This window comes from Aythya ferina (genome assembly GCF_964211825.1).
Source record: "Aythya ferina genome assembly, chromosome: 10".
NCBI lineage: Eukaryota > Metazoa > Chordata > Aves > Anseriformes > Anatidae > Aythya > Aythya ferina.
Genome location: NC_140306.1, coordinates 10,354,341 through 10,368,291, shown reverse-complemented (window position 1 = coordinate 10,368,291; position 13,951 = coordinate 10,354,341). Strand labels below are relative to the sequence as shown.

General features: G+C 44.0%; 1 protein-coding gene across 1 annotated transcript; it reads right to left on the bottom strand.

The window, feature by feature from the left end:
* Nucleotides 1-1,015: 1,015 nt before the first annotated feature.
* Nucleotides 1,016-12,441, bottom strand: ZXDC (ZXD family zinc finger C). Its single transcript, XM_084530741.1, has 10 exons — nt 10,624-12,441; nt 10,001-10,153; nt 8,842-8,920; nt 8,594-8,724; nt 7,488-7,658; nt 6,475-7,160; nt 5,624-5,708; nt 4,496-4,668; nt 3,524-3,625; nt 1,016-2,475 (listed from the first exon to the last, which is right to left on the bottom strand). The coding sequence occupies exons 1-10, from the start codon at nt 11,786-11,788 to the stop codon at nt 2,389-2,391; spliced, it is 2,832 nt and encodes a 943-aa protein (XP_084386867.1). The 5' UTR covers nt 11,789-12,441; the 3' UTR covers nt 1,016-2,388.
* Nucleotides 12,442-13,951: the final 1,510 nt, after the last annotated feature.

The following is a 13,951-nucleotide window of genomic DNA, read 5'->3' as shown; positions in this document are numbered from 1 at the left end:
AATAACGATTTTTTTGTTATGGTAGAACTAAGTCAGGCACTTACCAGACATCTATTAAAGTCACAAACCTGGTGAATGACTATAAAAACAGAGGCTATCCCTTAGCCTAAAGGATGGGTTTTGTTATATATCAATAACTTGAGCAAAGGAAAAAAGCTATACAGAAACCAAGCTATTGACCGTTAGCTTTATGTCAGATGCATCCATACAAAGAACACCACCCAGTGACAAACTGACCATAAAAAAAAAAACTTTATTAACCCTTTTGCACCAGCAGTTCTTCGGGTATCCATTGCCAGCAATGGACTTCAAGCCAAGTGATCCAATTTTCGGCCCCCAGAGGTTAGCGCTTTACATTCATTTACAAAGCTGAATGAGGTACATTTTCAGAAGTATAAAGATTCAGTTGCAAGTCCCATAAAAAGATCGTGTGTTCCTTGGCCATTTTATTAGATTAAGAACTGGTATGGTCCTTGAAAACAGATTAACACAGGCAATGGGAGCTTGAGGAGTTTCAGCTTCCAGAGAGAGCACGGTGACCACTAGGAAAAACACCAGTAGTCCCTTCAGCATGATTCCTCCTCAACCCTTCTACCTCTCAGGAGTGGATTCTATGCTGTGGTCACAGCCATCAAGTATATCCCCTACCAATTAGCATGGTTTCGAAACCCCACCTGAGAGGGTTATGATATTCCCTGGACATATGCTGTAAACTCAGGATGAGAGGAACAGAGAGACCTCAATGCTCAGATAGTTAAGCAAAAGATAGAAAAAATAAAGACTGGTTAAACCAGAAGATAAAATACTGCCTACAAACCAGGACCTGAAGTTAAATGTAACCTGTAAACTCCCCCCCGCCCCCTCCCATCAACCAGAAAAAAAAGTATTGTTCTGGACACATACATAGTTCAAAAGGCACAGGAAGTAAAAGCATTTCTGAATGACCTCGTGTGAATTCAACATCAGTAAAACTGTAAAATAAATAAATATGTGCAAGATTAGAAAGATCACAACGTTCTTCTGCATGACATATCTTATTTCATAAAAAATATACACATACGTGCATACACACACCTCATTGAGAATAAAAAACAGTACATACACCCTTTTATCAAATTCCTATACATAATTTTATAGGCATTCAGTACATTACCATAAGAAACATTTAAATTGCCACCTTAAAATGTAACCAAATGGTGGTTTTCCCCCCTATACAACCCTAAACTTACTTAACTGTCTGCAATCCAATCCAGGGAAGTACAGTACATACAAACTCTTCCCCCCACCCCCCGGCAGAAACTGCAGCTTTTCAACGGGACAAATCTAGTAACAATTCTTTTCCCCTCCCAACATATTCTAACAACTGCATATTCTGTAAACCAGACGGAAGCTCCACATGCATGTGATATTCTGTGATATCAATAACAAAAAAGTGTTAACAGTGTTCCATAAAAAAAAAAAAAAAAAAAAGGGAAAAATTAAAAAAAAAAAAAAGGTAGTGGCCAGTTTACAGCTAACTTGGCAGCAGTTCATAGATGAGATATAATCAAGGTGCTTAAAATTTATGTGACGGTCAACATCTCTCCCAAAAAAAGGGAACACAAAGATAAAACTAACCTCTCTCAGACACTGTTGGAGTTTTAGCTAATCACTTACAGTGAGTACAGTTCTATTGCAGTTCTTTTTTCAAGTTTTGCTGGAAGAATTCAGCAGATAATTTGGGATGCAGGAGCAAGGAAAGGGAGAAACTCAACATGAGCTACAAACTGATTCACAGCTAAGTTAACATTTAGAATCTAGCTTGCTAAAACAAAGACTTTAGAGCTTTCATTTTCATGGTGTAGGACATTAACTTTGTTACATGTGACAATTTATTCCAGTTTTCTGCCAAAACACAGGGGCCAAAACAATCTGTGTGTGTGCACATGTGAAATACTTGCAAATTTTAGCTTTTAATTTCTCAATGCCACTGGTTTCAGCAGGAGACCAATGGAAGGGAAGCTTGAACTGTCATAGGCAGAGGTTTATAAATTTGTACTTGTTAGCTGTAGAATACTTGCTTTCCTGTGAAAACAGTAAATATTACCTCAGTTTGAAGTTTAATACAGTACTTCTCCCTGAAACAACACTGTACAGCAGCCTGCCTCGGTCTCTGTGACCATTAGGCAGACAGGTTATACTACACAGGCACATCAAGTAGGATTTACATTTTTTTTTTTTAAGAAAATCTTTCAGCTGTAACTGTCTTTAGCAAATTGCAAAGAGTGCAACCCATAGTCCAGTACTCCTAGTTTTCATATTTTCCTTGGAAAAAGACCCACACAGTTATCTCACTTTGTTGAGACATGATTGCCCAATTTGTTTTCAAGTAATAGTTCTTAATAACGGTCACTCCAGATCCTGTAAGTTTATTGTGCTTCCAGTGAACTGAGAGTTATCAGAACCTGCATCATCTTCAGTGGAATTGTGTGGCTCCTGTTAAAGCAAACAGATAGCATGAAGAGTTCAGTGGTGCTCTAGATGCTCTTAATGCTTATCACTAAGACTACCTTGACATTTATCCAAGATCAGAGAAACGCTTTTAACTGTTTAGAGGAAACCCAAAGTTCTCCTACTTCAGGGACCCACTCAGAGAGTGCCACTCCATTTTTTCTTTGGAAAATTTCACACAAATATTACTAAGGGAGATAAAATTTAAAATCACTGACTATTTGCTTTCCCTCTGTTAACTCTCTACCACAGCCAATGATCCTAGTACTCCTGCACTTCTACATTTATCATAGTAAGGTGCTTCTCCCAAATACAAAAAATTATTTTCTATCCAAGACACACACACGCTTGGTAAGAATACTGCATGGCAGAGTTTAACAAAACCATAGCTCCACATGGTCAAATAGAAAATCTGGTGTATGTATATCCATTAATCACTCATTGCTGCTTGGTTCTCAGCTGCTCATATTCACTGACAAGCAGCTTACCAGAACAGCAGATAACAAAATATTCATGCTAGCAGCAAGACACTGAGCCATATGAAACTTTCTGCATTTGAACAACTGAATTTCCACTGACACTCAGTAGTTAACAAGCAGTGAAACCATGGATTGCAGAACTGAGCAAACTTTAACAGCCATTCTCATATAGACACCTCTTTGACGTCTAGGACCACGATTTTATTGCCCACTTCCCACCCTTCATGTAGCCTGTTACAGTTAAGAATATCAATTCTGATCCTCTTTCTTGACCTACTTAGTATCTGCAGAATGGGATTAGGAAAACAAGAATAAGGCACTTCAGTAATAAATTAGTAACGTTTAGTTATTCATTGCTCAGTAGCAGAGGAAGAAAAACAAGTGGCTATGATGCATCACAGGTTGGTAACATACACAAGATAAAACTCGCAGTGCAGTTCTGAACTCCTAATGGAAAACGAGGTATTTCCATTAGGCAGAACATCAGGGTTCACAGTAAGCTATATTCACTTTCAAGCAAGCCAATAAAACCCAGCAGCTTAGACATGCTCTACCTGAAGTATGTGAACAGGTAAATCCACTGTAAGCTGAGAATGTGATGAGGAGGACTGAGAGCTCAGTTGAAAGGGTAAATCTCCCTCTCCTGAGGGATCATCCTGTGAAGGCAGAAACATGATGTAATTACAAGACTTTGAAGCATCTCAGCACAATACAGCAAATTTCAATCAACCTTAGAGTCTTAAAAGATCTGATAAAGCAACTACACTGTACTAGTATAAAGCCTAGACCCACCAAGATATGAAGAAAGCTAACTACCACTTAAATCCAAACCTATAAAGACAGAGAGGAAGAACTCTGTCCATAACTTCCTCCATACCAAATCTTAAGTGGAACTTACCTTCCCTCTGGATAATACGCAGATATCCACCATACCAAAAATGTACTGCCCAACACGCTCCACCAACCAGCCCACATGGATTATTAAGTATTTAAAAAAAAAATAAATTCAAACCTTATTTCAGTAGTTTAGAGGAACACTAGTTTAAGCTAAAACTTCATTTTGCAGAAAACTTTTCGTGTCAGTTTTATTTACCTTGTATATGTGACAAAGAGAGAGCAATGCAAGAATTTTGGTGGAAGGTAAGGACAGGAGTGGAGGTGGGTCGTAAAAGGGAAAGACTTTCCTTTTTCAAAGAGGAAAAAGTTCAGCTTAAGAAGTTGAATAGGATGCTCCCTACAGTTACAGTGCCTATATGGTCCAGACTGGACTGAATGTTAGCACTAAACCAAATAAATTATCTTATCCACTTGTGCAATGCATTGGGATTCTGGCCCCAGCTGTTGCATGACTGAACCAGCTGTTCTCAGGCACTTCTACACCTCCCTAAAGCCACATTTCATGTAAACTTCCAGGAGAATATTTCTCTAGGGGCAGTCATACCTGAGTTCACAGTCAGTCAGATTTGCCTGTAAATGTGCTAGCTCAAGTAACAGAGACGAGCATGTTTGTCCTCCTCAGCTCTTACCTGTAAAAGTTGAATTTGCACATACTGTGCTCCAGTGGCAGGGTCCCTTATTGTCAGCCCCCCATTTGGCAGAACAATGTTGCCACCCAGTCGACTGCCAGTATTGGATGATGAAAAGTTTGTAGGGCTTACTTTACCACCCTTGCTTTTCCTCTGACCAGAGCCAGAAGCCCCTGAAAAAGACAGTTTAATATTTAGATAGCCAGAAGCAATTTGCCAAAGTTTCTTGCTAGCATTTTTCAATTTTATGCAGTTAATTTAAACTGCACCACTAATTAGCACTACACAGCAAATGCCTGGAACAGTGCAATATAATTAAGCACCATCTGATAGCTAAAAAGGCCAGACAGCAATCAGCTGATGAACTCCACCTGCTGACTGAGCAGTTATCTTTCTACATGAATGTCATTAAAACCACATCACAAATTGCTAAGCTTAGGGCTCTCCCCTCTGGTAGAACAGAAATACCAGCACATTTGTTATAGTGAGGAATTAGGAACTAGAACTTTGTTTTCTATTTTTAATTTTGCAACTCATTTCCTGAGAAGTCATGTACACAATTTTTCTAAACTGAAAAAAAAAAAGCATAGTGAAGCAATGAAGTTTGCATACTTCCATGTCTGCATGACCTAAATTTCACCCTGCTCTTTACAAGACTAAAATCTAACAGAGATGTTTGAGTATTTCTGTGTAACTGAAAAAATAAGTTCCTTAACACTGCATAAACATTGTTACCAAGCGAAAAACAGAAGCAAGAGAAATCCAGCTGATCTTTTCATTGTCTGTACAGAATAAATGAAAACCCACAATGTAAGACCAAAAGCGACCTTAACTTTTTTATATTCGTTTTAATAAGAAAAAATAAAAAGCAAATGAAGAGATGGAAGGATCATCTTTTTAAACATCACAGAACATAGGGTGCAAAGTTCTTTGTAAACTTACTGTGAATTTGATACTCCACAGAACGTCATTTTCTTACTAACAGATGGTAAACCATAGGCATAATTATTTTAACTACCAATAAATGGATGGGTTACTTAAGAATGAACTGATATCTTCTCCCATTTCACTGCCAAAACCCCTAAATACTTGTGTTTAACAAATTTAACAAAATGAGCATCTTCTCACCTGTGCTGCTCCCATTCCCTTTCTGTTTTCTTTTCTTGGCTAGCTGAATGGCTCTGTAGTCTGTTCTTGCAGACCCACTGCTCTCCTGAGGGGATAAAAAAAATAAAGAGGGGAGGGGCAAAGGGTGCAAAGTGTTTTGAATGCAAGAACTAACCAAGACAATGAGAACAGACTAATGAATTCCCAGTCATGGTTATCTTTTATATTGCAAACACTGAATTCCAGTTTCCCATGCTGTTCACATTAGGGTTTCAGTAACTTACCTGCATGTAGTTAATATCTGGAGTTCAACACAAAAGGAAGTTAGCTCCATATTTATAAGCTTTCAGATTTTAATATGGTAAACATCACAATAGAAAGAATACCTCATGCTGTAAATAAACAGGCTTCCAATAACATAAGAAAGCAGAAAGGAATGACTATTTGAAACAGCTATGGGAATGAGGACTAAGATGAAAACGTTTCAGTTACTCTCCTAACTTAAATCTTTTCCTGCATCTAATGTACACGTAACGTACATGAGATCATCTTGTTCCTGGGTTTTCTTGTACATCCCATTTCATCCTCAGATGGATGGTTATTTTTTAAATCCCTTATTTTGAAAGGTTTTCCCTCCACTCTCACCACCAGAATTCCAACTGTTCTTAACAGAACTTATCACCATGTTGATTGTACTTCTGACAACACACAATTCAACATAACATCTTACATTCTTCATCCAAAATAAAAAAAGTCGAAACACATCACCTGCAAACTCCAAGAAAAGAGTCTGCCTATAAGGTGTAAGTAGCAATGGATAAATTCAGGGTGTCTCACTCATCTAAAGGCAAACAAGTATAGCTACTGCATACCAAAAACGAGCTGCCAGTGACTGCGCTAAGATCCATTTCTTTCTGAGCACTGTAGCTTCCTGGAGGGTTGGAGAAAACAAACTGAGTCACTACTTTGCTGCCCTCTTGCTGACCAACAACGTCCGAGCTGGGAAGCAAATTCCGTTCAATTTTAGTTGGCGTTAGTAACTCAGGCACGTTGGTACCACCAAGGCTACTAGAAGGAGTCAAAGTGGCTGTGTCAATTGTTAAATTATTGCTGGATGTCAAACTGTGCACATCTTGACTGGAATTCCTCACTGACAGAGACGCTAGCGAACCCAAGGCTTCTGCATTGACAGTCTGTACATCATCCAAATTTAAAGTGCTTTGCTGTAGAACTGTTGTGCTGGTTCCCAGCAAGAGAGAACTGTCCAGGCTCTGCGGCATGTCACTGCTGGCCACCAGTATCAAGGGATCAACCGCCTGACTTAAAGAACTGTTACTGACAGGCAGGTTTCCTCCGAGAGTTGAGCCCACCGAAGCAACATCTATCGTGACTATTCCAGAGTTCACTAATGCCATATCTGTTGCAATTCCAGAATTGTTACTTGACACGTTGGAGAACAGGGACACCAGGTCTATGTTGCTGAGATCACTTTGTCCCGGACTAGTAAGTTCGCTGCTGGGTGTGAGGGAGCTGGTTGCTTCAAGCTGAGTTAGGAGATCTGCAGCAGAATACAGTTTAAACATCTTTAATTGCTAGGACAAACAAAGAAGATAATGCTATGACTTATCAGGAGAACGAGCTATTAGGATACAAGAACATGGATAACAAAGTGCACAAACAGACAATACTGTCATCTGCTCTAGGGAACACAGTGAAGATAAAACAGCAACAGTATAGTAAAGGCAACTCATCTTTCTGGGCAGGGTTCGGGCCCCTTTTCATCAGACAACGGGGACGAAAGAATATGAAAGATCAAAGGAGGAAGCTTTTAGAAACTTTTAGGTGTTCAACTGCACCTTGCCACAGTTTGAAAAAAATTCATTACCTGGACTGAAGTTGTGCTGTTTGACCATGTGTGTCTTCATACTGTGTTTGGAAGTGAACAATTTATTACAGCTTGATACAGGGCAACGCGTCTTTAATGAGTCCACATCCTGAAGATGTTTTTTGGAGTGAATATACAGACTACTGCGTGCTGAGAATTTTGCGCAACAGCCTGCAAAAAGATACAGAAAGCTTTACAGATTCATCTAGCTTCAATTTGATGTTTCTTTTTACTGTCTTAACAAATCAAAATGGCTCTGAAGAACTCTATTTGTTGCTTTGCTGTGTCTGGACATATGTTCAGAGGAATCAGAAGACAGCCAAACATACATTTTATTGTTTTACATTGAGGATATCTCAGTGGGTAGAATAGTTCAGCAATCTCATTTCCGACAAGAAATGCTAAATCATTCAGTGTAAAGTACATCCCTTCCTTACTGCATCATCTTAAGTGAAAACTCTTCATGCTGGCTGCTGGGAAAAAAACATTAAAAGGAGAAACAATCACCAAGGGGAGCTGTTTTACTTTATGAGGAAGAATATTCAAGATCAGACACAAAACATTCACATTCCTGGAATCTTACTGAAGCAATGGATGTAGTGCTAAGAAACTCAGAGAGTCAGTTAGGTTCCCATGTGACCACAAACCACAACAGAAAACACTCACACTGCCTTTCCAGCAGCAGAGCCTATCACAGAGCAACCACTGAACACCCAAGATCACATCACAGCAGCCAAATGGAGCCTTGCAAGCGCTGGATGGTACTTTTCACTGCTTTTGATGAACCAAGCTTCTGACGAACCAATCTGAGCTGCAGAAACTGAGCATCAGAAGTAAGATTTTCCAGAGTAAAGCAGTTTTTTTTAGCATAAAAGGAAAAAAAAAATTAACCTAGAGCAAGCCCTGTTTTCTTGGCAATCCATAAATTTGAAAATGATCACTCAGTTAAATTAAGTTACTTTCTTCTGTTTTACCTCTTCAAACTGTGTTAGAAGACTCACTCTGAATTTCTCTGATCCTGTACCTAGCTTGTGTCTGGGGAAAAGCACACAACCTTTAGGCTATATGTACACCAATTATCAGTTAATGCAAAAGTTGAACTATACCTTCTACTGGACACTCAAATGGTTTTGTACCAAGGTGGGTTATGCTGTGGCCTTTCAAGTGTTCTGCTCTTGTGAAAGACTTCCCACAGCCTTCTACTGGACACGTAAATCTCCTGTCATCTTCATGTTTCCTACAAAGGAAGGAAACCACCAAAGGCAAGATTAAACCCGCTGCTTAACTTCTGCAATAATAATGAAAAAATAATAAACAGCAAGTGACTGAGAAGAGCATAATCGGAAAAGGCTACCTTTTATGTCTCAGCAGCTTGGACATACTGGTGAAAGACCAGCCACAGCCTTCAAAGTCGCAAATAAAAGGTCTTTCACCTTAAGCAAAGAAAGGTTACATTAATAATATAATACCAAATTACACACTGCTATCAAGAAATCTCAAAAGCTACTTAAATTCAATCAGATTAAGACAAGAAGACTTGACCACCCCCTCAGGCAAATGATTTCTGAGTAGCGATGCCACCTTCCCTCTCCTAAAGTCTGAACGTTGTTTAACACAAGGACTTTGCCTTTTCTCACGTGTACATGGGAGCAAGGATTGTTATCAATCCATCTTGTGCTTGTCAAAACACATGGTCTTTCCTGGTTTTGTGCTCTTTTTTCGTTCAGCAATCATGGTCCATCCTGCCTTGTTTGTTTTCCAACACCAGACCTTCCCCAGTGTTCTCCTAATTTTCTCCCAAATACTCTTTCCAAATAACCTACAGCTATCTTGAAGTTGCTTCAATAAACAGTGATGACATCGTTCAAAACAGAAACATGACTGAGGATTTTTTCCTGTTTCCATGACCTGTGAATACATGTTGATTACAGTATAATGAAGTACTTGTATTTTCCACCACTTCTATTAACCTTCACTTAACAAAGGGACACTTCTTGAAACATATTGTAAAGCCATGAAACCAGGAAAACAGAGGACAGTAGCAAGTACACGAAATTGTCTTAAAAACACTAAAATGTTGGATTTCAGCCTAGCAGTAGTTCTTCCAAGTCAGGAGTGCTTGCTTGTGTTGAAATATATCTTTGTGCTGTTCCAAGTCTTAGTACAGATGTTTTACATGTTCTGAGTATCATTTTTAGCATCTTATTTTGAACAAGATTAGAATTTACACAGTAATCTGAACGTCTATGAACTTGGGAATAGAGCTATGATGATTTTTATGAACAAGCTCACATGCCAAAAGCTTTATCTCTTGCATGTCAATTGTTATCTCAGATTTGGGCAGTATGTCCCGTGGACTCCTAGAATCCCAAGTATCAAGCATTTTCACTGCCTTTAAGTAACTCATATCTTTCTTCCTCTCCTCAAGACTGTCAGTCTTTCCAGCAAGCTGAAATTCACTGTTGACGCTTTCTCTTCTACTTCCCCAAGGCGCAAGTTGCCCCTATGAATACCTGTGTGACTCCTCATGTGGATCTTCAGTCGGCAGGCCTTGTCATACTGCTTGTTACAGCCAGGGAAGGAACAGGAAAACTGTTCTTGCTCTCTAAAGTGGGCTCGGTTGTGGGAGAATAACGCGCTCACTGTGATGAAGGTCCTTTCACAGCCTGAGGAAAGAAGGGAGACAGCGAATCAGCTTGATACAGGAGTAGTTCAGGAAAGGTGTGTTGCTTTGTTTTGTTTTAGTTAGCGACCTTCATTGTCTTCCTGGATAGTACATCCAGATACAAAGAAAAAACTATGATTGTGCTGTTTTTTATGTTATTTGCATCAATTATAGCTACTTAGATAAGGTGAGTGATGAGAACACGTAGAGCCCGGCCTAGGGCACACAGCCAAAGACCTGTGCTTCAACCTCAGGCTACCAAAGCCGTAAGAAAGGTGCCAAGCTCCCAGATAACCGAGGCGGTGGAGGAACAGGAGCCTGCTGGAGACCCAGAGGGCGATCCCAAAACCGAGCGTGGGCTGCAAAACAACCGGCGGGCGGGGCCGGGCGCCCCCATCCCTATCAGGTGCCAACCCCAACGGGCGAGAAAAGGCACGAAAAAGCCAAGGGACCATCGCGGCGCTGCCTTACCGGGGAAATCGCAGCGGTAGGGCCGCTCGGGCTCCAGGTGGCTGCGGCGGCGGTGGGCGGCGAGGCGGGCGGCGCTGGGGAAGCGCTGCCCGCACGCCTCGCACTTGTGCGCCGCCTCCTGCTCGTGGGCGCGGCTGTGGGCCCGCAGGTTGTAGACGGTGGTGAAGCGCTTGGAGCAGCCGGGAGCGGAGCAGACGAAGGGCCGCAGCTTGTCGTGCGAGTGCAGGTGGCGCCGCAGCTTGTAGGCGGTGGCGAACGACCAAGCGCAGCCCGGCACCTGGCAGCTGAAAGGCCGGGCAGCCGTCACCACCGCCGCCCCCCGGCCGTCCTCCTCCTCTCCTCCTCCTCCTCCTCCTCCTCCACCACCGTGAGCAGTCAGGCGGTGCAGCCGCAGCTGCTGCTTGCGGGGAAAGGCTTGGCCGCAGCGGGGCTCCGGGCATGGGAAAGCCGGCGGGGAGCGCGGCCGGGGCCCACCCGGGGGCTCGGAGGAGGAGGTTGAGGTTGACGAGGCGGCCGCAGGAGGTGGTGGAGGAGGAGGAGGAGGAGGCAGCGCGGAGCCCGCGGCCTGCTGCTCGGCGCCGGGCCCCAGCGTCAGGACGCCGTTCTCGATGCGCACCACCAGGCTCTGGTTGTTGATGGTGATGGTGCCCGAGAAGGAGCCTTCCTCCTCCTCCTCATCATCCTCCTCCGTCACCTCACGGGCCGCCGGGGACGGAGGCTGCGGAGGAGGAGGAGGTGGTGGTGGTGGAGGAGGAGGAGGCGGCGAAGAAGAAGCGGGGGCCTCGCCCTCGTCCTCCTCCTGCTGCTGCTGCTCTCGCCCCGCTTCCCCACAGCCCGGGCCGGCCTCGGCGGCGCCGCGCACCACGTTGAAGACGAGCAGCAGCCCGTCGCTGTCGGGCGGCGGCGGCGGCGGCTGCGGCCCCGCCGGCGGCGCGCAGGGGCCGGGCAGCGGGCTGGAGCCAGGCTCCGGCTTCTCCTCCAGCAGCAGCACCGGGAAGCTGACGTAGAGGCCGGGCGAGGAGGAGGAGGAGGCTGAGGAGGAGGCGGCGGCGGGCGGCGGTTGCCAGGCGGGCGGCGGGGCGGCGGGCGGCGCGGCGGGGCCGCCATGTTGGGCGCCGGGCCGGGCCCGGGCCGCCTCCGCGGCGGGCAGCCCCTGCGTTTCCATCTTGGGGGTCCCTGTAGCAGCGGCTGAAACCGGAGCCGCGGGGCGGGGCCGGCGCGGCCCGCGGGGAAACGCGGAGCGCGGAGCCGCGCGGAGCGGAGCGGGAGGCGGGGAAAAGGCGGAGAGTGGAGTTGCGGAGCGGAGCTGCTGCAGGAGTGGGGTTGGGGCTGTGGTGCCCTACAAAGGCACCGCTGGAGTTGTTTTATTGTTATTATTATTAATGTTAATTCAGGAGAGAAGTTGTGTCAGTGCAGAGCGCTCCTAAACTTGCAGCCGTGGTGGGAGAGGTGGAATATGTGAATGGTGTAGCAAAATGTGAATGTTTTGGCAAAATAGCCCATGCACTGTTATTAGGATCATGAAAACAGCATTATGAACCAGCCCTGAGGGATGCAAGTTATTTCCCCCACGTTGAAGTCCTGGCTGTGCTGCTCCCTCACCCCAGCCCCTCAGAGAGGGAACCCAAGGGAGGGAGTCCAGCAAGAAATCCTACAATAATTACCTAGAATCATTAAGGCTGGAAAAGGCCTTCACGACCACCTGGCCCAACCCTCACCCTGCTGCCAGTGTCACCAACAGAGGGACAGGCAGAAGCGAGTGGCTGAAGGTGGTGGAAGTCCTAAAAAACAAAAAAACAACCCCGTCCTCCCACCCCCCCCAAAAAAAACAAACAAACAAAAAAACAAACAAACAAAAAAAAAACAAACAAAAAAAAAAACACAAAAAAAAAACAGAAAAAAAAACAGTACAAAGGTAGTTAATGCATAAAGAGTGGTGTGCATTTTTTTTTTCCCCCAGTTATTTGGGAGAGTTTCTCTCGCTCCAGTCTTAAGCAAAATGGAGAACTCTGCAGTTTGTGGTAGAAATAACCTAAGTCCCAGCAGATGGTGCTGTGATTCTTCCACTGGGCAAATTTCTGCTTTCCTTGGAGCAATTTTGCATCAGATCTCCAACGGCAAGGATGGGGAACTGCTGTCCAGCCACACTTGGCTCTGGGGAAGTTGGTATTTGTTGCAATACCACTGTAGGTGCCTCCACTCTGCACCTCCACAGCTGTCTGTGCAGAGGCTGAAGGCTCTGGGTGCCTGAGCTCAGCCTCCCCAAAATCCCTGTTAGCCCCGTGCTGACTGGGTCAGGGTCACTCCTCCTGTTGGCTGCCCCTGGCCATCCTGATCTCACCTCTGAGCAGCTCTCCTTCACGTTCCTAGGAAAAGAAAAATGTGCCCAGGACCTACTGCTCAAGCCATAGGTTCATCCCAAGTTGATGTCAAAGCTGAAGGATAAAACAAAAAAAAAGCCACAAATCTAACTTGCCATTGCCAGGAGAGACTTGACAAGATTCTAACTAGTATCTTGCTCAGGAGAGCAAGCAACAGACATCAGAAACTTTATGCACTCAAAAGCCACTGTACTTAGACATACATACGTCTTGCATGTTCTTCCTCACAAGGCTCTGATGTTCTCTTGCCTCTATCTGCAGCCACACAAAAGGTTTTCAGACAAGTGTCTGTGTTACGAGGAAAGCATCGAGGTACTGCAGCTCATAGGAAGGACACCAGCCTGTGGCAAGCTTGGAACCTCACTACAAAAATTCACTACTTCTATATCCACTGTCAGGATCTGACACAATGACTGCAGATGCGTGGTTTGAAAGACTGCTCTGCCTGCATTGAGCTTTTCCAGCGGTGAGGTCATCTACCTAGAAATGACATCTGCATCCTCACTGAATGAGACAGAACAATTGCTCATTCATAGTCCCAGTTTCTCTGCAAACAAGCAGAGGGCAGAAAAAAATAAGGAGGCTCAGCCAAGCTCAGAAAGGGAATCTTTGAGCACACAGAAGCCATAGGCCAGGCCAGGGCAAAATCACCTTCTGTTTCCTCCCAGCAGGCAGGAACAGGTTGCTGTTCCCCTCTGCTTTCCCAAAGGTACTGTAAACCTCAGTTCACATATGTTGAGTAATTTGAAATATACCATTAAAGGACCACAAAGTAGACTAAGAGTATACACATAACTGCATGTACTGTATAACTCAAAAATTATCATTGCCTTTCTGTAATCCCTTTGCCATATTCATACTAATTAATAGACAAATATTTCATAGCCTCATCTTCAGCTAGAAGCTCTCACATATACCTTCAGGTGCCGTGTCTCCCTACAGGTAGA

What these genes read in the sequence shown, in the direction of transcription:
- ZXDC (XM_084530741.1), bottom strand. Translation starts at nt 11,788, where the DNA reads ATGGAAACGCAGGGGCTGCCCGCCGCGGAGGCGGCCCGGGCCCGGCCC. An exon ending in CCACATGAGGAGTCACACAG is followed by an intron (nt 8,921 to 10,000) that starts GTATTCATAGGG and finishes TCTTTGCTTAAG; the next exon opens with GTGAAAGACCTTTTATTTGC. An exon ending in AAGCTGCTGAGACATAAAAG is followed by an intron (nt 8,725 to 8,841) that starts GTAGCCTTTTCC and finishes CTTCCTTTGTAG; the next exon opens with GAAACATGAAGATGACAGGA.